The sequence below is a fragment of the Hyaena hyaena genome, unplaced genomic scaffold, assembly GCF_003009895.1.
Source record: "Hyaena hyaena isolate Hyena2069 unplaced genomic scaffold, ASM300989v1 scaffold_231, whole genome shotgun sequence".
NCBI classification, from domain to species: Eukaryota; Metazoa; Chordata; class Mammalia; order Carnivora; family Hyaenidae; genus Hyaena; species Hyaena hyaena.
Window position 1 is genome coordinate 446,250 of NW_024080862.1, and position 25,933 is coordinate 472,182.

Sequence of the window (25,933 nt, forward strand, 5' to 3'; positions counted from 1 at the left end):
GAGACCCACAGAGAAGCCACCTATTCATCAATAGCTAGGCTCTGGGCTCATTGCCTGGAGCTCTCTCTGCCACTTCTGCCCCCTCACTCCCCTCCCTGGAAGCTTCATCTCACTCCTTGTTTTCCTTTGCCCATCATTTTCATAGCTTCAGGCCCTCCTGCTACAAGGCGAGGAGGATGCTCACCCACCCTTCTGCAGGCTCTCCCTGCTGGCACTGCAGGGACCCCCAAGCTATCTCCTGCTGTCACCTCCCACCCCACAGACAGGTTTAGGTTCTGGGCCAGAGGCTGTTGGGAGCCCCAGTAGGGATGAGAGACAGCCAGGGAGAGGGAAGTTGACGGAAGTTCCTGGGCAGAATAATAACAATGTGCCACATTCTAGCTGTAGCAGTGCCTGCTGTGCCTCCCCCATCACTTTGCACGTGCGATGCAGACCAGTTGCCTAAGGGGCCTCCAGGGTCTGAGCCCCCATTTGCAGGCAGTGCTGTGTGCAGGCGGGTGCACGTTGGTGTCTGTGTAATTAAAAATGAGCATGCCTCACTTCACCCAGTGAGGAGATGCCACCACCTCGGGTGGGATGCAACAGCTGTTCGCTGGCATTGTAGCTGCCCAGCTGTCCAGGCTGGAATGGAGGGATGGGTAGGACTGGGCAGCTCAGGCTGAACAGGGAGGCCCAGAGCCCCTCACCCCAGTGAGGCAAAGGGATGTGATTGGGTAGAGACAACGGAGCAGAACTCCTCTTTTTCTGGGGCTCAAGTGCAAGTGGGAGATGTGTGACCCAATCCTTGGCCTGTACCCATTGCCTCATCCTTTTGGGGCTTTGAAGCCACTCTGAGAAGACCCAGAATCCAGGCAGGTTAGGAGTGGGATCCAACCTCAGTCTCCACCTGGACCTGACCTTTTCTGCCCCACACCCCCTTCCCACATCTAGCCAAAGCCAAGGGCATGGCTTGATTGGTGCCCAAATGAGAGTAGTTCAGGTCCTCTCTCACCGTCCTCCTCCCCTCTCCTGATGCAGTATGAACTACCAGGGGAAGCACTGTGGGTAGCATGGGGAAACCTTGGCCCACCATGCCCATCTAAGCCTCTGCAGGAGTTCTGAGCTGCATGGGCCAAAATCCTTGTCTTTCTCCTGCCCCTAGTAATGAGCTCAACCTCAGATGAGAAGGGAATATATTGTGTGTTTCCAAGGTAGCTGAGGCAGTGGCACCATGGCAGCCTGTGTACACTGTACCTTTCCTTGTCTACCAGCACCCATGGGGGGTGCTGAGCCCATGTCAGTGCAGCAGTAGTATTGGAGGAAGTGCTGTTGACTGAAGTCTCTTGGAAATCCCTGCATTGTGTGTGATGTTCCAGGCCCCCCTCTTGTTTCTGCTGTGGAAAGCCCAGGTGAGAGGTAAGCCTTGGAGATGTGTCTGAGGGACTAGAAGTCCTGAATCCAGTTTCTAGCAGTTCCTGGTGGCACATTAGCATAATGACTTTTTCCTATTAGGTGGGAAAGATTGTGGATGACTGCATCTCTCCCTCCAAGGAGAGAGACCTTGTGGTCCCCTTGATTCTGTGTGGGAATGAGTTGCTCGAGTTGTGGTATCAGATGGCCAGTGGCTTAAGTGGCCAGAGTAGGTTCCCCTGTCCTGATCATACTTCCTGGAGCCTCTGGCTATCTGGGCTGTGGGAGGGGGTGTGCCCAAGGCTGGAAGGATACCAGGCCCATCCAGGCCCCTTTCCCCAGCAGTACCAGTCAGTGTGGCATTGACTTGGTGTCCTTGGCCCTTGGCAGTCTGTTCTCTGAGGGCTCCCTGGGGCTAGCTGAGGGAGAGGCAGCTGGTCTTGCCTTTCTCCAATGATTTTCCAATATTTATCAGCTCATCGACATGCAGCCCAGACCACAGCTCCTGCTGTGTAGCAAGGACCTGAGAGCTGACCCATGGTTTACCCTCTCTTCCCTCAGAGGCTCTACCTGGCTGGGAGAGAAAGGGCTTGTCCTCTGCCTGATCATTTAGGGACAGGGCTTATGGCTAGTCCTGTCCCTCATCCCCCAGCCCCACTTGGGCTCATTATTGCTCTCGGGGCAGAACATGGAGGGGTCTTGAACAGAGGTGCAGGGACAACTCTAAACCCTTCTCTTGCTTATGGGCCAGAGTTGGAAGTTTGCACCTCTGCCTTCTTCCTGCTCCTGTCCTTTGCCCCGAGTCTGAATTTTGACAGGACCTGGCATGTGTTAAAATAATTTGAGGCTGAGCCGTCAATGAGATTTTTAATTAGCTCCCTGCCTCCTTCCACCAGGGAGGGCCAGGGGCCCCCAGGTGGTGGGGGGTGGATCAGGCTGGGCTTGGGTGGGAGGCTGCCTCTCCAGGGGCCTGGGGGCAGGCTTGGGCAGCTGGCACTCCTTGTGTGGGATGCTATAAGGAGGGAGAGCTGGGCAGGGAAGGAAGGGCTGTGTAGCCAGGCCAGTTCTCTCTCTCCCCTCTGTCTCCCCTGTTCCTCTGTTCTCCCCGATGGCTTTGAGATGAAGGCGATGGCAAGGATGGAGGATGCAGTTTCCATGGCAACGGGGCTGTCCACAGCCAGGCAACTTCAGAGCTGGGCTCTCCGGAGGAGGCAGATGCGCAGAGCAGCCGCAGAGCTGCCTCCCGCCTGCCAATGAGGGGGCTGGCAAAGTAGGTGGTAAGGGTACTGCCTGGTACTGCCCACCCTGATGCCCAGCCTAGAGGGGAGACTGAAAAAGGGACTACTCCTTATCATCCCTGTTACTTCCAGAAGGGAAGCCAGGCAGGTGGCTTGAGTGTTGACAAGGGTTGGCGTAGGATTCCACTGTCCCTGGAATTTCTTGGTGGGCACAGGCTCTTGTTCCTGGGAGCATCCCCCAAAGCCAAAATTCTGCATCCCTTGAGATACGGGCTACCAGCTAGCTGATGACCATGCAGCAGATTTCCTCTACACCTTTTGAATGCCCAGAGCATGGGCATGTTGGTGAAAGCTTATGCTCTAATAGATTTTGGGGGCCTTTTTCTTCCCTCTAGCTACCAGGGAAGGACTTGGACCTTCTTCAGGGAGCCCTGATGACCCTGGGCTTGGTGACATGGCATAGTTCACTGAGGGGACCTCAGGTTTGGCAGATGGTTGCTCCCCAGTGCTGGCATTAGAGTAACCCCCAGAGCCTAGACGCTCCTGCTTCCTGACGTCGTGTTCTTATTCATCCTCCTGAGGACTAGGGCTGAGTGAGTGTGTGGGCAGCTGGAGAAGCAGAGGCAGCCATCAGTGTGTGCGGAGATGGGAGGAGCTGGGCATGTGGACTCATGAGGTGGCATGAAGAGCACCCAGATTGGCAAAAATAATACTGGACTGAAGCTATTAAAAATAATGACTTTCCTTCACCGACCCTGAGGTGTTTGAGCACATGGAGACTTAGGGTGCAGGGCCTTGCCCGTGTTACTCATGGAGTCAGGCTAGCCAAGCTGCAGGTAGACCTTGGCCAGGCCAACTACCTCCCCTGTGGGCTCCTAGACATACCCTGTCCCCTGCTGGCTGCTAGACACCCTGGCTGATACTCCTTCCAGGTTCACTTTTCCTCTTCTCTTTCCTGGGATGAGGGGGTGGTCATTTTTACCCCTCTTCGCTGCTTTAATTGGAAGGAGTTCCTCAACCCTAATGTTGGCCAGGCAGGTGGACAAGTGGAGTCCTAGAGTGGCTTCTACCTCTCAGGCAGTAAGTCTTTCATTACCGCTAAGTGGAAGGCTCATTTCAGAGCTCATGGTGAGAGCCGGGCAGGTGCTATAAATAGTCGTGTTGTGAAGGTTGGTGGGTGAGAAGTGATAGGGCAGGGGCCTCACAGTCATCTTTGTGGGTAATTGCACTCCATGGCAGGAAAGGGGGCCAGGCTTGGGAACAATATGTGCTTGACCCCTGTTCTGAGTATTTCTGACTGCCTCAGTGCAGCTCTGACATGTGTCTGCCCCTTTCCACACACTTGGGGTGGGGAGAGCTTTGGGTTTTGTGTCCAGGCAGAGGGGAGTAGAGTGCCTGTCTCAGAACTTGGGGCCCTATAAACTGGTACCTTGGCCCCTGGAGAGCTGGGGTGATGTTCAGTGCTAGTTCTACTTGTCCAGCCTGCCCCTCCAGCCTAGGGTCTGCCTCTTTCCCCTTGGTTGAAACTCTGGGCAAGTGCTAGAAGGGGTGGGAACCAACCATATCTGGTAGCCTTGAAGGTTGGCATAGACCTGATCTGGTAGGGGAATGGGAGTGCAAGAGGGCTTTAGTTGGCCTGAAGCCCCTGTCCAGGGTTTGTAGGTAACATGTCTGCAACGGCAGGAGCTGGAAACCTAAGGCTCAGCGGCACTGGCCTTTCCTTCCTGATATCTCTGGGTCAGTCATCCTTGTCCAGGGTGGAGGGGAGGTCAGGGCCTGGGGATCCTGGGATGGGATATCTAGCAGGTCAGAACCTGACTTGGCTTGGGTGCTTGGGGCCACAGTTCATGGTGTCCCTGTCCCTAGGGTAGTCTTAAACTTCATGGCTCCTTGAGACCAGTGCTTTCTGGAACGGTATTTTGGTTGCAGACATACAGATAGGACCAGTGGTGCCAGGCCCCTGGATTCTTTTAGCACCTGCCACAGGGTATTGTCCCAAGGACTCCCATGTCCTTAGACCACTGCCTCCTGGAGTATGGAGCCCTGCCCTTAGGGTGCTCTGTGCGTGCCTCCCTCAGCAGGGGTTTTGCTTTTGGGGGAGATTGAGGCAGGAGACAGAGCCAGCCCCCTGGAAGGGAGTGCGCAATAGACAGTTCCTAAGGCCTCTAAGGGACAAGTGGGTCAGAAGCCATGTAGGGCTCATTCCACCTTTTGCCACTTTCCAACAAGGGGCGGAAGCTGTGTGCCCACCCTCGGCTAGAGATCTACCAGCAAGACCAGATCTATTTCATGTGCCCACTGGCACGGCAGGGAGACTTCTATGTGCCTGAGGTGAAGGAGACAGAGCGGAAAAGCCGAGGACCCACAGAGGCCAGTGACTCCCAGATGGATGGCACAGGTATGGATGATGAGGCCGTGTGTGGTGCCTCTCCCTGGACATGTGGGACATGGTGAGGAGGCTCCTCCATGACTGGGTTGGCACTGTGGGTGTCCAAGCTAAGCTTGGCAGAGGTGGAGGAAGGAGACCTGCCTACCCCAGGACCCATATGCAGAATTGTCTCTTTCCAGATACATGGATCCATGTAGATGTGGATTCACACGTTACCCCTGGCAACACAGATACAAAGACCCTGCCCAGATTCCCTTCAGATGCAATAGGGGGTGCCCTTGGAAACTGAGATCACAGACAGCTGGATGCTCATGGGAGGGGGATGAGGCTGTTCAGGGAAAAGCATCATTTGGGTGGAGCTCATCAGGAAGTAAGATTGGCACTAGATCTAGAAGGTACAGAGGGGAACAGAGTGTTCTCCTGTCTCTCAGTATGGGGCCCAACTAAGAGAAGGATGCTTTCTCCCTGCTGAAGAGCAACCAGAGAGCATGCAGAGGGCAGCTGGGAAATCAGTGCACTGCCCTTTTCACCAGAGCCAGCCTTCATATTCCAGGTCCAGACCAGCTGGTGGTTTGCCTGCTCTCAACCCTCCTCCCCTCTATCACCTCTATGACCCTGGCCTGTCCCCAGGAGCAAGGGGGCTTATTGGTAATATCCTAAGGGGTCCAGCCATTGTCCATGCTGGTGGAGCCTTGTGTGATTCCGGAGGCCTGTGACCTATGGGAATGGTACAGGGCTGGGAGAAGAGCAACTGTCCCTCTTTCTTTAGATTTCCTCTGCCCAGCCAGTCTTCCATAGCCAAGGTCACCCTAGAGAGGCGTATGTTGTAGCAGGGGGTGGGGGGATTGAGAGGCAGTCTCACTCCCTCACTCCCTAGAGGCCGTGTCCAACACAGTTAACTTCATCTGCCACTTAATTACCTCCATGGGGCACTGCTCCACCCGCCTCGTGGAGCCCGGCAGACATTCTTCAGTGCCCCTACTGTGGGCATAAGACATGGCACAAGGTCAGCAAGGCCAGACAGTCCCCAGGGAAGGAAGGGGGAGTGCCTTGACCTTCTTTCAACCTCCCACTACTGCTTGCACCCCCTGTCCTTGGCCCACCCACCCAGCTTCTCTCCCAAACACTGCCTGCCAGGGATGTTGAAGGACTGCTTGGCACACGCTACAGCTGGCTACAGCCGTGGCTCCCACGCCCCCAGTGCCTTGGCCTGTCCTCCCCACTAGCCTGCCCGCCTACTCCCTGGTGGGGGTGCTCAGGGGTCTGCCCACCTCTGACAGGGTCTGCTCTGACACCCAGGGCAAACTCTGAGCATGTGCCTGCCAGGTGCATGTCATTTGCGCAGCAGTGTGTGCTGGGTGCCTGGCTGCCCAAGGCTTGGCCTTCCCCTGCCTGCCTCCCCACTGGGGCCTCCGCTTGGGCTAGGAGGTGAAAGGGGGTGATTAGCTGCCTTATGCCTGTTATTACATTGATGTATTATTTAGCTCCAGAGAGGCAATGAATATTTGATCTCCCTGCACTGGCTGTGGGCAGTGGAGGAGGGAGGGACTGGGGTGAAGGTGGCAGCTTCATTCCCTGCCCCAGCAGCCCTAGAGACTTAGGTGCTATCTTTCCTTGCCAGGCCTCCTCTGCCCTGGGACACAGGCCCAAGACTCTGGAACTTCCTCTGGTGCAGACCTTGGTGGGGCTAGAAGGGTACCACTTCTCTGCCTTGGATTCATTTGCCAGAAGTGTCCATGTGTCCGCAGGGGCTGTCTTTATCCCAGAATACTGGACCCCAGCCTGAAGGGGCCTCCTTGGGCTTCTTCCTCTGATAACCCCTAGCCTAGGAGCTGGGAGAGGAAAGAGGAGGCAGCTGGCAGCTAAGTAGGCAGTTCCCATATCCAGATCCCAAGAGAGCCATTGGGTAGGTGGGCTGGTGGAACACGACAGTTTAAGGGGGCCTGGGAGCCCCATTTCATTTGCTCCTTTCAGGCCTGTAGCCCCTGGGACACTGATTATCATTTAGGGAGTGAATAAGGGGCTAGAGTCCTGCCCCAGAGTCAGAAGGAACCACCTATAACTCAGGATGTAACCCAGGCTCACTCTTGGATTTCTCCACTCTGGGAACCATGACTGGGACCTCAGTAAGAAGAGGGCCCTGGACCAGTAGCCTGGAACTTCCGGGGCCCACCTCTGACAGCTGGCCCAAAGGGCATCTTCTCAGGGTCAAGGGGACTGGAGAGCAGATCCCATACCCCCTATCCTTACGTTAGTCCCCATTTGATGCACAATGTAAGTTCCAGGCCGAGTCTAAATGCCAAGCATTCCCCAGCTGCTCCTGGCTTGGAGCTCCATCACCATGGAGACAGGATCTGCGGAAGCTGGCCCACCCTTCACCTCTGTGATGTTTGACAGCTGCCCCTCTCCCTCTCACATAGGAAGGGAGGCATATCAGCTTCCTCTCAATCTGGATTCTTACACAGCAGGCCTGAGCTCTTTGTCCCTCCTTGCCCCCCACCAACTGTTGTCACTGCCTCTGATCCGGGGAGATGAATTGAAGGGTTGCTCCTGGACAGGGAGGACATGTTAGGGGTAGGAGGAACAGGTTGGGAGGGATTGGACCCTCAGCCCTGTCTCAGGGTTCTCCAGCTGCCTGCTGAGTGCTCTCATGGTCCCCTTCTACTGCCTTGTGGCTCAGGAAACACCAGTCATTGGGGATAGTTAAGGACTCCTCTGGAGTGACCCATGCATATGGGAAGAAAGGCCTTAAAATGCTTTATCCCAGTACCCTCTTCCTTGCACCTGGTTTCCTAGGACTTCTCCATTCCACTCCTGCCCTAGCTGCTTCCTCAAATCACTGCTCTGTGGGCCAGAGGCTGAGACCAGCTGCCTTCCTGGATAGGGATTCTCCTTGGGGAACTCTGCATGGGGGAGGGGACAAGAGAGTAGGCCTCCTGGTCCATTCTCCCATCCTCATGCCTTATGGCCAATGTCTGTAGCTGGCCTTGAACAAACCTCTCTCCAAGCCTGAAATGGGGAGTGGAGGAGGGGACATTACTTGAGTCTCTTTGTTCTACCCTCAGCTCCGCACCTCGGGGCTGAGTGGTCCTTAATGGACTGTTGGGGACGGGGGGGGGGGGGGGGGGCAGCAGGCTTTGTGGGAGCACAGGGAGCTATGAGGCTTCCTCAGGGGAAGGAGAGGAGTGCACAGCAGACTGTCCTCCCCCACCCTCTCTTCCTTTGCCCTGTCAGTGCAGCCCTCCTCCGGGCAGAGGCCAGAGGCCAGAGGCCAGAGGCCAGCGGCCAGCTGCAATGAATCTCCTGAGCCAGGGCCTGCTTTATTGTTCATGAGCACACTATGTATGCTGGGTTGCTGAACAAGTGATAGGGCCTCTGTGCTTTCCCTGGAAGAAGGGAGGGGATGGGGATCCTAGCTAATGTGTACTCCCTCTTCCTGGTCCAGGAGCTGATACGATGAGTGACACGAGTTCTGTAAGCCTGGAGGTTGGTCCTGGCAGCCGGGAGACTTCAGCTGCCACACTGTCCCCTGGGGTGAGCAGCCGTGGCTGGGATGATGGTGACACCCGCAGTGAGCACAGCTATAGCGAGTCGGGCGCCAGTGGCTCATCCTTTGAGGAGCTGGACCTGGAAGGCGAAGGACCCATGGGAGAGTCAAGGCTGAGCCCTGAGGCTGAACCCTTAGGGGCTACCAAGTGGCCCCGGGAACCTAGTACCCCTGAGAAGGGTGAGGAGTAACCCTAGGTTTGCACCCTCCTGAGGTGCAGTCGATAAGGAACTGAGCAGACTCTTCAGCCCTCTTCCTCCTTCACCTCTCAGGCCCAGGCTGGGGCCTGGGGCCTGGGGCCTTAGGGGGACCTGACTTCCACTGCCCTGGGCTCTATCTAGTTAAGCCTTCTTACCACACTTTCAGCTCCCAGGGCCAAAGGAGCCAGGGACTGTATTCCGCACCCAGACCCCGGGGCTACTGCCCCTCTGACATCTTTTTTCAGATTCACATTGGAGCTTCCAGGACCAGAATAAAGCAAATGATTTTCTTGTTTCACCTGGATTTGAGCTGTGCATTTGTGTTTGTTTCACCTCGAGGAGTCCTATGCTGATAGGCTCAGAGTGAGCAGAAGTACCCCTAGCCTGAGGAGAGGAAGGAATATGGTAAGGTACTCCGGGGTGGGAGGAGGAAGAGGGTACCGAAGGCCCTCCACTCCCTGCTCTGGCTCCAGCTGACAGCTGCTCCTCTGTTGCAGCAGCCCCAAAGGCTCCCCCAGGCTGCCGGGAAACAGAGCAGGTCAAGGGGAGTGAGAGCCAAGCATGCGGTGCCCTTCAGGGCTCAGGAGTGGGGAGCTCATAGCCTGCCTTTGCTTCCAAGGGATGTCTTTGTGTCTGTAGCTCAAGTGTGCCTATGCTCATGCTGGTATCTAGTCAGCAGGCGAGGATATCCCTGCTGTGCCTCCCAGTTTCTGTGTACCTGTGTGTGTACCTGCACACACATGCACACATGCCTTTGACTCTCTGTGTGTGTAACCATGGATGAGTGTGCTCATGGTGGTCCCAGGTGAAGCTGTGCCCAAGCAGGCATTAGGATGTCATTGTGGCTGGATGTGGCTATATTTGTGTGGATGGCTATGTGGTTATGTGCACGTGGTGCTGTGCTTCACATGTCTTAACTATATGTGACGGTACTGACAGAGGTGTGAGACTGGCTATCTAGGAGCATCACTGTGGGGAGCTTTGTCCATATACATCTATCTGTGTGTAGCTGTGTATCTGTGTACAGTTGTATTGTGTGTTCACATGTAAAGCTATGTGCTTTTCTGTATGTCACGTTTAAAGCTATAGGTCAGTGCAGCTGTGTCTGTGAGTTTAGCCATATATGTGTAGGTATGTACCCATGTATGGCTATATGTATGTGATGGTGTGTCCATGTATACAGCTGTTTGTCTGCATGTAAAGTTATGTATTATGGCTGTGTGTACATCTATGCGTGTAGTTGCATGTACTTCTCTGTGTGTGGCCATGTCCATATATACAGCTCTGTAAGGCTGAGTGTCTTTGTGTGCACAGCTGGGAGTGGTGGCTGGATAGCTGGATACATACATTTGGGCATACATGCATGTCCGTGTGCATACAGCAGGACCGTGTTGGCCACTTCTGTGGGCCATGGGGACTGGTGCTGTGTTTAAAGACCTGTGTCTTTTGTGAGGCTCCCCTTAGTGAGGGGGCCGAGATTGCTGTGTGGTCCTCTCACCTCAGCACCCTGCTGCTATCAATCCCTCTGCTCCAAGGGCCCAGCTCATCACTCACCTATCCCAGGCAGCAGTTGCTTTGAACGAGCCAGAGAGAGTGAGAGCAACCAGAGCTCGAAGACAACGTATCTGTCTCTCCAGCCTTGTCTGACAGCTCTGAACCCTCATTCTGCTGTCACCTAACCTCCCATTAGCAATGGAGTTTGTGTTTGTTTAGGTTTGATGTGTTTCACAGCTGTGCTCTTTCCAGCCCACTGGGGTACCGGGTTTCTGTGTCCCGGGATAAAGTCTGTCCTTGGTAACACCCCCCCCCACTGACTGCCAAACACACATGTAGGTTCATGTGCCAGAGGGACCTGGGCTTGGCACATGCTCATTAGCATGTGTCTGAGCTAGCTTTGCCTCTGTTCACACCTGTGGAAGAAAGGGCAGTGCCAGCGGAGCAGACGTAGGGAATACTATATTCCTTAGCACCTAGTGTGTGTGCATGGCTTCATGCAGTCTCCAGGGCTAAATCTGGGTGTGGGACCCCTCCCCAAACCCTTCAGCACAATCACGGGCTTCAGCTTTATTCACCACCTTCTACCCATGGGGGCATCCTTCTCCATTCTGCTGCAGGAGGGAAGAAGAGTCAAGAGCATCTTCTCAGAGCTGTCCTCCCTCTGCTCGGGCTCCAGCTCCTGTTCCCTCCTACGCAGCAGCCAGTTTCAGGAGCCTCCTTCCCCCCCCCCCCGCCCCCTTCCCTCCCAGATCCCCTGCCAGTCCCAACATGTCCCTTAGGGTTGACCCTAGTCACTGGTCCTGTAGCACTCCCCACACACCCCAGGTTAGATATATCTTTCCTATAAATATTATTTGTACATGAGGGTGGGGATTAATGGAGGCTGGTGGAGGAGGAGGTCAGGGTTGGGTGTGTGTGTAGGGTAGATAGCTTTAAAGGTCATCTGCAGGAAGAGGAAGCCCCATTCTCCTCTGACCCCCCATCTTTTCTTCCTCCTAGTGACTCAGGCCTCAGCTCTCACATGGGGCCAAAGACACATGCCCATACCCCAGGCCTGGCATGTGGACTGATCTGTAGTCTGTGGATGCAAAGAATGGATGTGAGGGCAGGGACAGACTCGTCTTAGCAGGCTAAGCTCTCTACCTATCTCCCACATGCCCCCTTACCTGTCTCCCAGCGGTACCTTTGGACCCTAAGCCTAGCCCCTCCGCTCTCAAAGATGGAACCCCATAATACTGTGCGCACCTCCTGGGGTTCAGTGACCTTCCCGGCCCCATGTCCCGTGCTCGCTGCTCTGTGGGATGCAGTCTGACCGCGGGGTAGAGGGGGCAGATAGCCACGGAGCGCCCGAGGATTCAGCACCATGCGGTGGACAGCTCTGGGACTAAAGCCCCGCGAAGAACAGAAGCCACAGAAGCCGGAGGCGCAGGGCACAGAGCGGTGCAGGAGTCTGGAGGGAGGCGGAGGCCCGGTTGGGAGCGGGAGATCCGGAGTGGGGAGGAACGGAGGAGGGGCTGGGGGCGGGCCGGGGCCAGGGGCGGGGCGGGCCGCGATTGAAAGCGGCCGGGCGAGCAGGCGGACGGAGAGCACAGAGCTGCCGAGAGAGCGAGCCTGTGAGCGAGAGCTGGAACCCCGCGCCCCCGGCTCCTCTCCGTTTCTCTCCGCGCCGGAGTCGGGCGCGCCAGGTAGGGTAAGCCCGTGGTGCCGCGGCCGCCGCTGACCTTATAGATCCTGACCCCATGTCCCGGAGACCCACGGGCCCTCGAGTTCTGGGGCGCCCGAGCCGGGGCGTCCAGACAGAGCTCGCCAGGAGCTCTGGGAAGCGGAAAGACAGCCCCAGGCATCCCGCCTTTCTTCCCCAGAGAACGCACGCCCTGCATCACGCTCCTTCGTTCCTCCTCTCCTTCCATCCTTTGGTCTGTCTGTCTGTCTGTGCCTCTATCTTTGTGTCAGCCTATCGGACTCAATCACTCCTTGCCCGGATTTTGTGGCCCAGGCCCCCTTGCTGCCCACCTCTGGGATTGTGTCTCCCTTCAGGGTATCTTCCCTGTCTGAATTTTGGTCCTGGCCACCCCTGTGGGAGGCTTGTGGTCTTGACCGGTTTGGACCTCAGCCCCCCTCTGGGCCCCTTCCCTATCTGTGCTGGACTTCATGCTTGCTTCTCTCTCCTGATTGCCTGGTTGAGCTGCTGCTTTCCCGGTACCCACAGGATCCCAGTCTCCCTGCCCTGGCACCAGTGGGAGATTAACCCTGGAGACCTGAGGGGCAAAGTAAAGAACCCCAGTCTCTGTGGCCAGGACATGGGGTCCTTGAACTAGTGGCTCCCCTTATTCAGCCTCAGTTTCCTTATCCTAGCCTTCCCAAGCCTGCGTGATTGTGAGAGCCTGTGTCGGGTGGGCATCTGGGAGGGTAGCTGGGGCACAAATGATGAAGGGCAGAGTGGAAGAGGAAGGAGAGGTCCCTGAGGGCCAGGGCCACGGTGGACAGGATGGGGAGATGATGAGGATAGGGAGATTAGAGATGGTGACTCTCTGTGCTTGGTTCTGAGCTGAAGAAAACACAGGGGCATAAAGTCTCAAATGGCATTCTACACAGAGCTGTGTCCAAAAGTCTCACCCTGAGCACAGTTTTGAGATTTTGACCAGAGGAACTGACCCTGACCCTGGACACACACATATGCTCACATTGACTTTTCCTGTTAAGACCTGTGGCCACTTCAGTGTCCCTCCCTGGGGCCAACCTCTTCACCTTGCTGTCAAACTCCCAGGGCCTAGAGTCTCTATTACTTCCTCAGGGCTCTGGGGATGGCTTTTTAAGAACTAGAGGCTAGGACCCTTGGGTGCTCACCCTGGGTTCCAGGCTCTCTAGGAGTTGGAGATTACCCTTCGGAGATTTTTCCTTTCCTCTTCTGTGGTGGTTTCTCAGGCACAATGGCTCATCTCTGGAAATGCAAAGTTCAAGATACAGATTGGACCCCTCAGTTTATACTCTAACCTGGCCTCTGTTGCAAAGGGGTCCTGGGAGGTTTGTGCAAAGTCTTAGACACTCTGATTCACAGCAGGATTGGTGTTAGCTGGGTTCTCTTGACTTATGTCTAGGCCTCTACTCTCTGCCTCCCTCCCTCTCTACTGAGTATGGAATGGGCACAGAGGCCATCTACAGACCCAGATAGGGGCAAGGCTGAGAAACAGGCCAAGGGGTGTCTCCGGAGCTTCTCAGCTTAGTCAGTGATACCACTTCTCCCTGGCTCCCTGAGAAAATCCCTAGGTGAGGGAATTGGGGACAGCAGAGTCAGAAGGGGTAGGCACTCTCGGGTTCCACTTCTCCCTGTTTGTCTGTCTGTCTCTTTCTCTGCAGGAGCTGGGCCCCTTCTTATCTCTCTTCCTGCCTGTCCTTTCCTGGTCCCTGTTTTCTTCTTTCTTTGCCTTTGCTGCTTCTACCCTCATCCCCTGGAGGCCCAGGTCTGCTGGACCCATCCATCCCCTTTGGGACAATGGGATCACTGCTTGGGCTCCTGGCACTGCTTCTGCTATGGGGCGCTGTGGCTGAGGGCCCTGCCAAGAAGGTGCTGACCCTGGAGGGGGACCTGGTCCTGGGTGGGCTGTTCCCAGTACACCAGAAAGGCGGCCCGGCAGAGGAATGCGGGCCTGTCAATGAGCATCGTGGCATCCAGCGCCTGGAGGCCATGCTTTTTGCACTGGACCGCATCAACCGTGACCCACGCCTGCTGCCGGGTGTGCGCCTGGGTGCGCACATTCTTGACAGCTGCTCCAAGGACACACATGCCCTGGAGCAGGCACTCGACTTCGTGCGTGCCTCACTTAGCCGTGGCGCCGATGGCTCTCGCCACATCTGCCCCGACGGCTCTTATGCCACCCACGGTGATGCTCCCACTGCCATCACTGGTGTCATTGGCGGCTCCTACAGCGACGTCTCTATCCAGGTACGTGGGAGCTACCCAAATAGGGACTGGGGGAGGGAGGCCAGAGGCAGGGGCCCGGAATTCCCTTTGAGTAGGGGATCTAGGCTGCCTAGAAGGAGCAGCGAGGAGCTTCCTTTAAGTAACTTTTTCCAGTATACCAAGAAAGTGCCCCATCACATAATGGGGGGTGACTTTTAGAGATTGTGTAAGGAAAACATCCCACTTGCATCACTCACACACACTCACAACTGATGTTAAACAGCCCTAAGAAGCTTAATAGCCAGGCCTCTTGAATCAGAGCTCCAGGTTTGAATCTTGGCTCCCTGTGTACTATGTGACTCTGGGCATTATTTCTCTCTTCTGTGCCTCAGTTGCCTCTTTACAGAAGAGGACTCAACACTTGCCACTCTTAGGGTTGCAGTGGAAATTTAATGAGGTAATACATGCAAAGCTTGTATCAGAGGTATAATCAATATTAGCTGCTATTAACCCATTTTATAGATAAAGAAACTGAGACTTGAAGAGTTGCAGGCACTGGCAAAGTAGAGACATTCACCTAGAGCTCACAGCCAAGGGCCTCCAGCTCTGTCAGATCATCTCTCCATGGACTGGAAAGGGATGAAAGATAGAAGCCAGGAGCAGCCCAGAGAATAGAAATAGGATGGAGACCCTGGAGGAAGAGAAGCAGAATGTGTGCGGTGGGGGGGGGGGGGGGGGGGGGGGGGGGGGGGGGGGGGGGGGGGGGGGGGGGGGGGGGGAGAGTCCCTTAAGGTCTTTAGAGGGACAGGATTTGTAGGGGTGGGAAGGTAAGGGAACCAGACCCTCCCTCCTGCTTTCTCACAGACTGGCCCAGCTAATATCCCTGGGCATGCCTGGCTGCTTTAGCCCATGTGGGACCCTCCCCCTCCCTGACTGAGTCCCACCTCTTGCCTGGATCCTTATCTGCCTGATGCCCAGAATAGGCTGCCAGAGGATGAGGCCAGAACTGGGATCAGGGTTAGGATTTGCACAGAAGGTCTTGACTGGGGCTTCAGCTTCCTTTACAGGGCCAGCTGAGGGCACAGCAGTCAGAGGCAGGGCCAGGCCCTCTGACCTGGCACGCTTAGTCAGGGGAAATGAAGCAGGAGTCTGAACTATGGAGGCAGCTTCTGGCCTAGGATAGGGGAGGCCTGCTCATCCCCCTACCGCAGGAAGTGAATTACCCGTTCTGCTAGTCCCAGCTGCTGGAAGTGGCCAGTAGCAGCTTGGACAGGTGTGGCTGTGCCCGCACCTACATCGGCCACCTCCCACCTGCTAATGCCTTCGGGGCCTCCAGGGTGCTTTCCCAGCACCCACCCTCTCCACAGTTCTCTTGTTAGGGAGCACAGAGCTCCATGCATTCATCTCCAGGAGTCCAGTTACTTTCCTCCCACCCTAAGCTGCCTGCCTCTTGTACCAGGGCCCACACTTCATCATTGGTCTGCTTTATCCCCTGAATCAAAACAAGGCCCAGCTCTTCATCCTTAGGCTGTACCTGCCTGTTGATAATTCCTCCTCATTTCGGCCCCATCTCTCCTGCCCAAACCCCTATCATCTTCCTTATGCGTGGCACTGTGGCGTCACATGCATTTTCATTTTTCCCTGCTCAGCAGCCTTGTCAGGCAGGAATGAGAAACTGAGGCTCAGGGAGGTTTGCTAACTTGCCCAGGGACAGAGGCAGAAAGTATGAGAGGAGGGGGTATTGAGACTGTCAGAGTCAGAGCCTGTGTCCCAGGGGTGAAGGCAGGACCTAGCTCCCACATGTGGAACCTGGGCCTTGTCGTGCTGTCACCTACCCATTCCACCAGGCCCTTCCCTGTCTGTCCTCCGCTCTAGGGGCAAGTCCTAGGGACCCAAGGGTGGGAGACAGGCTGTCAGGCAGTCAGTGGTAAGCAGGAAGCCTTGTTTATTTCAAGCTCAGCCATCCGATGGCAACCAACAAGATCTGGGTCTCCTTTCCTGAGGAAGCCTTTCCCTTCTTTCTCCAACATTCCATCAGGATGGACTCGGGAATGGTTACCTGCCCCAAATAGGTAGAGAGCCGAAGAGCCCTGAGCATCCCAGCTAGTGCCCCATCCCCTGCCCTGTGCAGCCAAGTGCCAGCCTCTCCCCAGCCCAGGATTTGGGCCTTCCCTTGCCTCCCTACTTTTGCTATTGCTCTGCATCTGAAGGGGGACAGTAGAGGGGTTCTGGTGTGGCTCTGGAGCCAGGTGCTTCAGCCCTAGGTTTCTCTCTCCCAGCCCTTGGGAAGGTGTGGGACACTCCCTATCCCCAGAGGGAAGACCCATCATAACAGGGTATGGATCTTTGGGGAGAAGCAAACCTCAGGGCTGACTACACAGATGCTTGATCCCAAGGTTGAATAGCTGTGAGAAATACATCTGTCTTTCGAGTTTGACCTGATCTCTGATCTTGGCCCTCTCTACCGGTCCCCCAGGTGGCCAACCTCCTGCGGCTATTTCAGATCCCACAGATCAGCTATGCCTCCACTAGTGCCAAACTGAGTGACAAGTCCCGCTATGACTACTTTGCCCGCACCGTGCCCCCCGACTTCTTCCAAGCCAAGGCCATGGCCGAGATTCTCCGCTTCTTCAACTGGACCTATGTGTCCACTGTGGCATCTGAGGGTGACTATGGTGAGACAGGCATTGAAGCCTTTGAGCTGGAGGCCCGTGCCCGCAACATCTGCGTGGCCACCTCAGAGAAGGTGGGCCGTGCCATGAGCCGCACAGCTTTTGAGGGTGTGGTGCGAGCCCTGCTGCAGAAGCCCAGCGCCCGCGTGGCTGTCCTGTTCACCCGCTCCGAGGATGCACGCGAGCTTCTCGCGGCCACCCGGCGCCTCAATGCCAGCTTCACCTGGGTGGCCAGTGACGGCTGGGGGGCCCTGGAGAGCGTGGTGGCAGGCAGTGAGGGGGCCGCTGAGGGTGCCATCACTATTGAGCTGGCCTCCTATCCCATCAGCGACTTTGCTTCCTACTTCCAGAGCCTGGATCCTTGGAACAACAGCCGGAACCCCTGGTTCCGTGAATTCTGGGAGCAGAGGTTTGGCTGTAGCTTCCGGCAGCGAGATTGCGCAGCCCACTCACTGCGGGCTGTGCCTTTTGAGCAAGAGTCCAAGATCATGTTTGTGGTCAATGCAGTGTATGCCATGGCCCATGCACTCCACAACATGCACCGAGTCCTCTGCCCCAACACCACGCACCTCTGTGATGCAATGCGGCCTGTCAACGGGCGCCGCCTCTACAAGGACTTCGTGCTCAATGTCAAGTTTGATGGTAATGGGGCTGGCCAGTGTCCAGCAGGATGCATGACTTCAGCGGGCAAGAGGGAACAGGTCTTCAGGTTCCATTACCTGGCTAGGAGAACGTAGCCTACAGCAAGTGAGAGAGTCACCCTGGGTGGAAGGTGGGCCAGGTCAAGGATGGCTAGACAGAGGGAACTCCAACTAGAGCCAGGGCTGAGGTTTTACTGTCTGGCCTGGTCCTGCACTGAGGGTCTCTAGTTCCTGCTTGAACCTTGCTCCCTCGCTCTCTCCTGCCTCTTTATCATGCAAAGAGTAGGCACTGGGGGCCCTCAAGCCCATTCTCAGGCAGCAAGACATCAGTGAAAGTCAGAATAAGGGTAGGTTGAGAGTTAGCATCAGGTGACACTCTATTTTCTGGGAGAATTCTATTCCTCATCTTGCTTTTCCATTCAAGGTGGCCATAGTCTCTTCCTACCAAAATTTATTTTATTAAACGTTCCAGCTTTACGAAAAATGAATGCCTCAGAATCATCACTGTGCTTCAGGAAGCACCACTGTAGGAGCAGTGTGCCAGGGCCCCCAAAGCCTACTGGCCCAGGGTTAAGATGAATAATAACTCCAATGAGATTGACATTCAGAGTTGTGGGAGAATCAGGGGAGGGGTTAGGACTGGATTTGGGTGCAAGAGGTTGTCATCAGAGCAAGGCTCAGTTCAGCCCACTGGGCTAGGTGGGATTTACTGGAGGACTTGAGTTCGATTCTGAGGACTTTGAGGCTGGCTGGAAGGAGCAGGGGTTGTGGGGAACCTGCAGGGGACTCCAGGCTGCAACATTCATCATGGAGCCTCATATACATCATCTGCTAGTATGAACTCCAACTTCTCACTGGGACCTGGGATGACAGGGGTCTTGCTTCCTCCTGAGCGTGGCTGGGAAATGTGAGGTTCCGGGTGAGGGGAGATGGGGAGATTGAGAGCTGCATGATGAGCACATCTGAAGTTGGGGTTCAGTTAGCACTGATGTGAGTATTAGGACTGGAAGGGAGAGAACTGACTTGTCGTCAAGAAGATTAAGTGGGACTAGGACTGGGCCTGAGGCTGAGTTTAGGTGTGAGTGTGTCTGTGTTACGTCTGGGGAGAGGGCTGCAGTGTGTGTTGTGATAAGGTTGGGGTCTAGGGTCTGGGGTCTGGGTTGGAAGGTACTGGAGACTAGATGTAAAGCTAGGTTTTGGGGAGTCATGGTTGGGGGTTGGTGTGGACATTAGGTTTGTGGAGATTCCTGGGCTTTGAGGTTGGGGTTTTATTTGGGGTTTAGAGTTGAGATTTGTTGTAGCCTCTCATTTAGAACAATGGCTGGGGTAAGTCCAGCTTTAGTGTTGGGATGAGGCTCAGAAGGACAAGGGATGACCTCAAGTCTGGGGTTTGGGTTCCATGTTAGGGTGAGGGATGAGGTCACATCAAGACTACCCACCAATCCAACCTTCTCTTCCCTCCCCAACCCCAGCCCCCTTCCGCCCAGCTGACACGCACAATGAGGTCCGCTTTGACCGCTTTGGTGATGGTATCGGTCGCTACAACATCTTCACCTACCTGCGTGCAGGCAGTGGGCGCTATCGCTACCAGAAGGTGGGCTACTGGGCAGAAGGCCTGACGCTGGACACCAGCCTCATCCCATGGGCCTCGCCCTCAGCCGGCCCCCTGCCCACATCTCGCTGCAGTGAGCCCTGTCTCCAGAATGAGGTGAAGAGTGTGCAGCCAGGAGAGGTCTGCTGCTGGCTCTGCATCCCCTGTCAGCCTTATGAGTACCGGCTGGACGAGTTCACTTGTGCTGACTGCGGCCTGGGCTACTGGCCCAATGCCAGCCTGACAGGATGCTTCGAACTGCCCCAGGAGTACATCCGCTGGGGTGATGCTTGGGCAGTGGGGCCAGTCACCATCGCCTGCCTAGGCGCCCTGGCCACCCTCTTTGTGCTGGGTGTCTTTGTGCGGCACAATGCCACCCCAGTGGTTAAGGCCTCAGGCCGAGAGCTCTGCTACATCCTGCTGGGTGGTGTCTTCCTTTGCTACTGCATGACCTTTATCTTCATTGCCAAACCGTCCACAGTGGTGTGCACCCTACGGCGCCTTGGTTTGGGCACTGCCTTCTCTGTCTGCTACTCGGCTCTGCTCACCAAGACCAACCGCATTGCGCGCATCTTCGGTGGGGCCCGGGAGGGAGCCCAGCGGCCACGCTTCATCAGTCCAGCCTCACAGGTGGCCATCTGCCTGGCGCTTATCTCAGGCCAGCTGCTCATTGTGGCTGCCTGGCTGGTGGTGGAGGCACCAGGCACCGGCAAGGAGACAGCCCCAGAGCGGCGGGAGGTGGTGACATTGCGCTGCAACCATCGAGATGCAAGCATGCTGGGCTCACTGGCCTACAACGTGCTCCTCATCGCCCTCTGCACGCTCTATGCCTTCAAGACTCGCAAGTGCCCTGAGAACTTCAATGAGGCCAAATTCATAGGCTTCACCATGTACACCACCTGCATCATCTGGCTGGCCTTCCTGCCCATCTTCTATGTCACCTCCAGTGACTACCGGGTGAGTGACCTGCCACAGAGTAGCAGCGGGGATGGGGGTGGGTACTGGACCTTCTGTTTCCCTGTATCTCATTTATACTTCTGATAACTCTGAGGCTCCAATAGGCTGAAAGCTCACCCAGCTTGCAGTGGCCCAGTTGGGACTGGGTCCCAGGGGAAGGTGGGAAGGTTGAGTGGGGCGTAAGACAATGGCCAAGGAAGTGGAGGAGTTAGAGCTGAGATTTCAGGACTCAGATATCACCCCCTAAGCTAGAGGAGGAGAATGGGCTGAAATATGTCCAATTGGGCAGAGGCTCTACCCTGCTCCACAGAGGGGTTGGGTGTAGAAGGGGACACTTGGTCTCTGCTCTTGGGTAGCTCCTGGGCTAGTGGGTGGGTGACCAGGGGATCAACTAAAGAACCAAGTCAGGAAATATTGCTGATTTGTTTAGGTTGACAAAAGGTCCTAGTGAGAGCACAGAAGAGGGAGGTGTATATTGGTGTGGTGTGGTGTGTGTAAAGAGAGAGACAGAGGGAGAGGGCTTCTTGGAAGAGGAGTCCTGAACTGGGCTCTGCAAGACAGGTGGGTTTGAATAGGTTGGATGGAGACGGTAGGGGAGGGAAGTCAATACAGAGGCTGATTGGAGCAGAAGGTGTGCATTGACCTCCCCTGTTGAGGAGGGGAGGCACAAATGGTGGAAGAGAGGGAGGTGTGGGTGGAAAGCAGGAATGGTAATGGCAGGGCTATCAGGCCACATGGTCCCAGAGGGTACCATTCTCTGATGCCCCTTGAAGCCTTGCAGTGTGGCACAGTGCCCCTGGGACTGTGCAGCTCTGGGGTTGGGAGATCAAAGCAGGAAAGGCAGAGAAAGTGAAGCACAAAGCAGTAGATCTGGGGGATAGGATTGAGGGGGTTTAAAGCAGATGGAAACTGTACCCCAGTTGGTGGCTTCCAAGCAAAGGTCCAACTGGCACTGAGTGTCTCAGTAGGTCTCCTCAGCTTTTAGAGGGCCATGGCTACTTCAGATGGGGTGGTCAGGGAAGGCTTCTCTGCGGAAGTGACAGATGAGCTGAGCTCTAAACAGTAAGAGGATCATCTTGGTGAATCCTCACAACTCTGGAGTAAACTCCGTGGCTCTCCCCATTTTACAGACGAAGAAATGGAGACTCAGGGAGGTTCAGTCCCTTGCCTAAGGTCACTCAGCTTGGGAGTGTAGAGCAGGGTCTGAACTGACAATCTTAACAATTAAAGGAGCAGGAAAATCGAGACAAGAGCCCCTGCAAAGGCCCTTTCCCCCAGGACAGAGGTATGGTGGGCAGTGCTGCGGGCCAGGGCGGCTGGGTTTGGCTGCTGTTGCACCTGCTGGGCCACCTGCCTGGTTGGTGGAGGCCAGTGCTGGGGAGGGAATCTGCTCTGACTCAGCCTGCATTTGCATATGATTTGCATTTGCATGCCAATCATAGGTGGTTAAGGACTAACTTGGACACATACAATACCCACACATGCACATGTGCACACACACACACATACCTGCATGCATATGCATGCAGATACACACTTATACACACACTGGCACACACACTCTGATGCACACATACATTCCTGCAACCCTGCATGTTCATCCCCTCAGCTGGAACTTTGATCTCCCTGGGAAAGTGGTCCATGGGCTGATGCTGGGACAGTGGCCCCCTTCCTAGAAACCCTTTGGGGCTTGGCAAACGGACCAAGGCTCAGTGTTGGATGCTTACCATCTTCCCTACTCCCTACCCCCGCAGACTGGCAGGGGTCCTGGGACCAGACTCATCCTTGACTTCACCCATCCCAGGTGCAGACCACCACCATGTGCGTGTCGGTCAGCCTCAGCGGCTCTGTGGTGCTCGGCTGTCTCTTTGCGCCCAAGCTGCACATCATCCTTTTCCAGCCACAGAAGAACGTGGTTAGCCACCGTGCACCCACCAGCCGCTTCAGCAGCGCCACCACCAGGGCCAGCTCCAGCCTTGGCCAAGGTCAGCATTCACCCTAAGCAGCCCGCTCTCTGCCTCAGCTCCTCAACATGGGGACCACTCCATGGATTGCTGGGATTCCTTGGCTGGAGGTGGAGAGCTCCTTAGATGAGGCTGGACAGGAGAGGGAGGGGTGAAAGCAGGAAGCTTCCCCCTACACTCCTGCTTGCCCTGCTGCCTGCCTCTGTGAAGGATCTCAGGGTTGGCCCCAACCTCTGCCTTCCTTTCCTAGGATCTGGCTCCCAGTTTGTCCCCACCGTTTGCAACGGCCGTGAGGTGGTAGATTCAACAACATCGTCGCTTTAAGGACCCCACATTCCTGCCCCCACACAGCTGCTCCCTGGAATCCGGTGCACCCCCGCATCCAGGGCCAGGAGGAAGTCAGCTGGAGCACTGCAATAACGCCAACCCCATGCCCACCCCCGCAGCCACTTACCTACCCACTTATTCCAACCCTTCCGAGTCAGGAGTCAAGGTCCTTGGCCCGGGAGCCTCTGCAGCAGCCACCAGCTGTCCTTGCAGCGTGTCCCCTCTTTGCTAGGCCCGGGAATCAGAAGGGAACAAGCCAGGGTCTACTTTGCCCTGGAACAGGGTGGCCGAGGACCACTGCCCCAATCCCCAATCAGCAAAGGTGCTTCCAGCCCCACCCCTCCCTCCTTCTAGGGCCTTTTTAATTTTTTACATAAGTTATTCTGGGATGGGGAGGGGGGTTACTGTGGGGGTCATCCCTCCCCCTGCATAGTAGTCGGTCCTGTGGTTTATTTTGTATTACCTGTAAATAAAGTGTCTTTATTTAAAAAAAAAAAAACAAAACTTGTTGACTTTGACCCAGGGAGACCCCTTCATGCCCTCCACAGCTTCCCAACCTTCCTTTCGATACTATTTATTGACTCTGTGCCTGCTCTGTGCCAGATGCTAGGATCTGGCAGCCAGCAAGACAGACCCAGTCCTGCTTGCTGGGGAGACAGAAGATGAAAAAGCCATCCTCTCTGAAAAGGAGCCACTGCAGAGCAGTCCAGGAACTACTGGGGTGAGAGCAGGGGGCTTCAATGGACACAGGCTCCTCTGACAGTACAAGGGAGGACCTGGGTGGTGTGGGCGGCGGGGCAGGAGGGGCGGGGGACTCTGACTGGTAACTGTGGGCTTTTCCACAGCTGGCCTGCCTGGCACTCAGCGGAGCCACTGGTTAACACAGAGCCAGGCTGAGCCTTGGTATGGAGGGAACCAAGAGGAGACAGCTGAACATTGCCTGTTCATGTAGCGTGTACAGAGCCAGAAAGAGCTCACGTGGAGGGAGGAGGAGATGAAGCAGGAAGGACAGAGCCTAGGCAGTTGGAGAGGCCACCTGCTGTTGGACTCTGTGAGAGGTGGGAGAAAAGGCCTTCTCCAGTCTTGGAGGAGCTCTCCCCCAAACGTCTGGGTTGTGGAGCCCAGAGCCCTAGAACGCCCTCCCACTCCCGCACTTGCGGTCTAGGGCTCACCAGCAGATGGCGCAGAGGCACGGTTTCAGGCACAACGCTCAGCCAGGCAACCGCTGCCCTCCTGTGGCAAGGGGGCAGTGGGCACAGAACCCAAACTGGAGCAGAACCTGGCAACTTCTGGGGCACTGCAGTCTCAGAGGGACCAGGGACATTGGTTGTTTTTAAGTTAATTCATTTGCAGTTACAGGCTAGCAAGGCTGTGGAAATTTGGGTTAACAATTTTAAAAGTGTAAACAGAAAACCGAGAAAAAAAAAGTTGCATGAGTGGCTCTTCCTCTCTAGCCAATATTTGAAGTGTAGGAATGCCACATAACGTACAAATGCCTAGTTACCTTTGAATGGCATATAAACAATGAATTCATTTTTAGTATAAGTATGTCCCGTGCTATATTTGAGACATACTTATACTAAACATCTTGTTGTTTATCTGACATTCATATTTAACTGGGCATCCTGTATTTTCATTTGCTAATTTTGGCAAGCCTACTGGGTGTCTCTTTTCAGGATCCCTGGTCTTAAATGACCCAGGCCTGGGTGCAGCCCCTAGTGGCTGAGCACCGGGGCACTGTGTCCCTTGGGACCTGTGGTGCTGGTCTCTGCTTCCAGTATGGCCTTTTCTGAGTCTTCCTGCCAAACTGGACCCAGGAAACACTTGCCCACCTTCACAGCTTCTGGACAAGCCAAGATAGGCTCTGATGTTTTGAACTGGGGGTGCAGGGGGGAAGGGAGAAACAACCCTTTTTTCCATGGCTTCAGCTATTTACCTTAAGATGTAATAATAATAATAGTTTTTTAAAAGCAGTAATTAACATGGTTCAAAGCTAAAGATGTACAAGGAATATTCAATGAAGAGTCACCTTCTATCCCTGTTACCGATCACCTGGGGCAGAAGGTAGATGAAGAGTTCCCAAGGGCCAGTCCTCACATCTGCCCATCTCACCCTTTTCCTTCCACCACCACCTCCGCCTTGCCCTCCCCATGCCCACAATGTTGTGGGCAGAGAATCTGCTGGATTTCACTCAACTCTCCCATGTTACTCAGACCAGGCCCTTCCAGCTGCCCCTGCCCCCGCCCTCCCCCTGGTCCTGACCAGCCTGGGCTTATGTCTCTGCTGTCCCTGCTTAGTACCACATCCATGTCCCACAAAGCCCTGACACCTCTGCCAGGGAAGAAGGTGGGGACCCATGGATCCCTGCTAGACTGGCCCTGCTTATGTGAGACTTGGAGTCCTCCAAGGAAAGCCCTTTCTTGGGCCTGACAGCTGAGAGGCCAGACATTTGGGGTTCTCTCCAACCACAGGGAACTGACTGTCCTTCAGTGTAACCAGCAGTCTACTTTGCTTGGGCAGCTGAGTTTACTGTGGGGCACTGTTGTCTCTCCCGTGGCTTTGCCCACAGCTCCACCCTGCCCCTCTGCCACCTTTTCTCTGTCCCCTGCACTGGTCTACAGCAGCCTGTCTGGGTGGGTCTGACTCTCTCTCAACCAGGAGTCCCTGTGGCTTGGTTGAGGCCACTCTGTTCACAGTTCGCCCAGTCCTGGCATGGGGTAAGGGAGAGTGAGCCCTTTCCAGAGGAGACCCTTGAGATAGAATATTGAAATCCATGAAGTTGGTGATGTATTGAGTAAAGGTGTTGGGGACAAAAAATGGAGCTGAGGGGATGACTCTGAGCTGGGGTAAAGATTCAGGCTCTTCCACACCCCTGGGTCCTGTGGGGAGACTTGCCCCACGGCTACATTCACGCAGAGTTCTCTCTCTATTACCCCCACCCCACCCTGGCTGTTCTTGCCTCCTCCCCTGGGGCCCGGGGTTATGAGAGGTAGAGGGGAAAGGAGGGATCTCAAAACCCTCTGAAAATGTCCCCACCCCAACTTCCTGAAGAAAAGGAAAAGAGCCTGGCCTCCCTACCCGTAGGCCAGTAGGCCATCAAGTACTAAAGATGGGGTGTCCTCAGTCTGGGGGGAGAGGCTAGATCTGAGGAAAACAGGGGAAGGGTAAGGGGGGTGGGCTGAAGGGAGGTGAAAGTGAGGATGCAAAGGGGAGGAGGAGAGAAATGGAGGAAACTGGGAGGAAGAGAGCAGGGGTTGGGGGGTATAGGGGACAGTCAGAAGAGGAAGAAAGTAAAACATGGAAGCTTTAAATCCCAAGGACTCACATCAAGAGGACAGGTTTGTTTGTTTGCTTGTTTGTTTGTTAAAAAAAATCACTTTATTCTTTCTGTGTAAACAATATATGCTCCCTATAAACAGTTTAAGCATTGTGGAAAAGTTTTTTAAAAAAAAAGTATTAGTTCCAGTTGCACGATTCAAATATAACCATCATTAACATTTCTGGTGCAGCATCTTAGACATATTTCCATGCATTTTTACAGATAGAAGGAGGGATAGAAATACTTTCATAAAAATGGGATCATGCCATATGTCTATTTTCTTAGTGAAGATTTAATTTTA

The 25,933-nt window shown here is 55.1% G+C and overlaps 2 protein-coding genes across 7 annotated transcripts in view; both read left to right on the top strand.

Annotated features, from left to right (window-relative positions):
* The window catches only part of TEX264 (testis expressed 264, ER-phagy receptor), a 31,038-nt gene extending 21,971 nt beyond the window's left edge, over positions 1-9,067 (top strand). For all 4 annotated transcript variants that reach the window (XM_039243681.1, XM_039243680.1, XM_039243683.1 and 1 more), the window contains 2 exons: positions 4,857-5,025; positions 8,462-9,067. In XM_039243681.1, coding sequence (XP_039099612.1) covers positions 4,857-5,025; positions 8,462-8,754 — 462 coding nt within the window. In that variant the 3' untranslated portion in view covers positions 8,755-9,067. The remainder of the gene's footprint in view (positions 1-4,856; positions 5,026-8,461) is intronic.
* A 3,172-nt stretch (positions 9,068-12,239) lies between these two features.
* On the top strand, positions 12,240-22,806 carry GRM2 (glutamate metabotropic receptor 2). Of its 3 annotated transcripts, XR_005530428.1 has the most exons (6): positions 12,240-14,203; positions 16,638-17,475; positions 18,947-20,022; positions 21,253-21,307; positions 21,827-22,007; positions 22,237-22,326. XR_005530428.1 is itself a non-coding variant. In XM_039243716.1 (5 exons), exons 1-5 carry the CDS (start codon positions 13,754-13,756, stop codon positions 22,285-22,287), a joined length of 2,646 nt encoding a protein of 881 aa, XP_039099647.1. In that variant the 5' UTR covers positions 12,240-13,753; the 3' UTR covers positions 22,288-22,806. The 3 variants fall into 3 exon arrangements, 2 of the variants coding, with proteins under 2 accessions (XP_039099647.1, XP_039099648.1); XM_039243716.1 differs by lacking the exon at positions 21,253-21,307 and having other exon boundaries at positions 21,777-22,007; positions 22,237-22,806; XM_039243717.1 differs by lacking the exon at positions 21,253-21,307 and having other exon boundaries at positions 22,237-22,806.
* The last annotated feature ends 3,127 nt before the right edge of the window (positions 22,807-25,933 follow it).

Bases quoted from the DNA above. Each gene is read 5' to 3' on its own strand.
- GRM2 (XM_039243716.1), top strand. From the start codon at position 13,754: ATGGGATCACTGCTTGGGCTCCTGGCACTGCTTCTGCTATGGGGCGCT. The intron at 14,204-16,637 runs GTACGTGGGAGC...CCGGTCCCCCAG, and splicing joins ACAGCGACGTCTCTATCCAG to GTGGCCAACCTCCTGCGGCT. The intron at 17,476-18,946 runs GTAATGGGGCTG...CCCCAACCCCAG, and splicing joins GCTCAATGTCAAGTTTGATG to CCCCCTTCCGCCCAGCTGAC.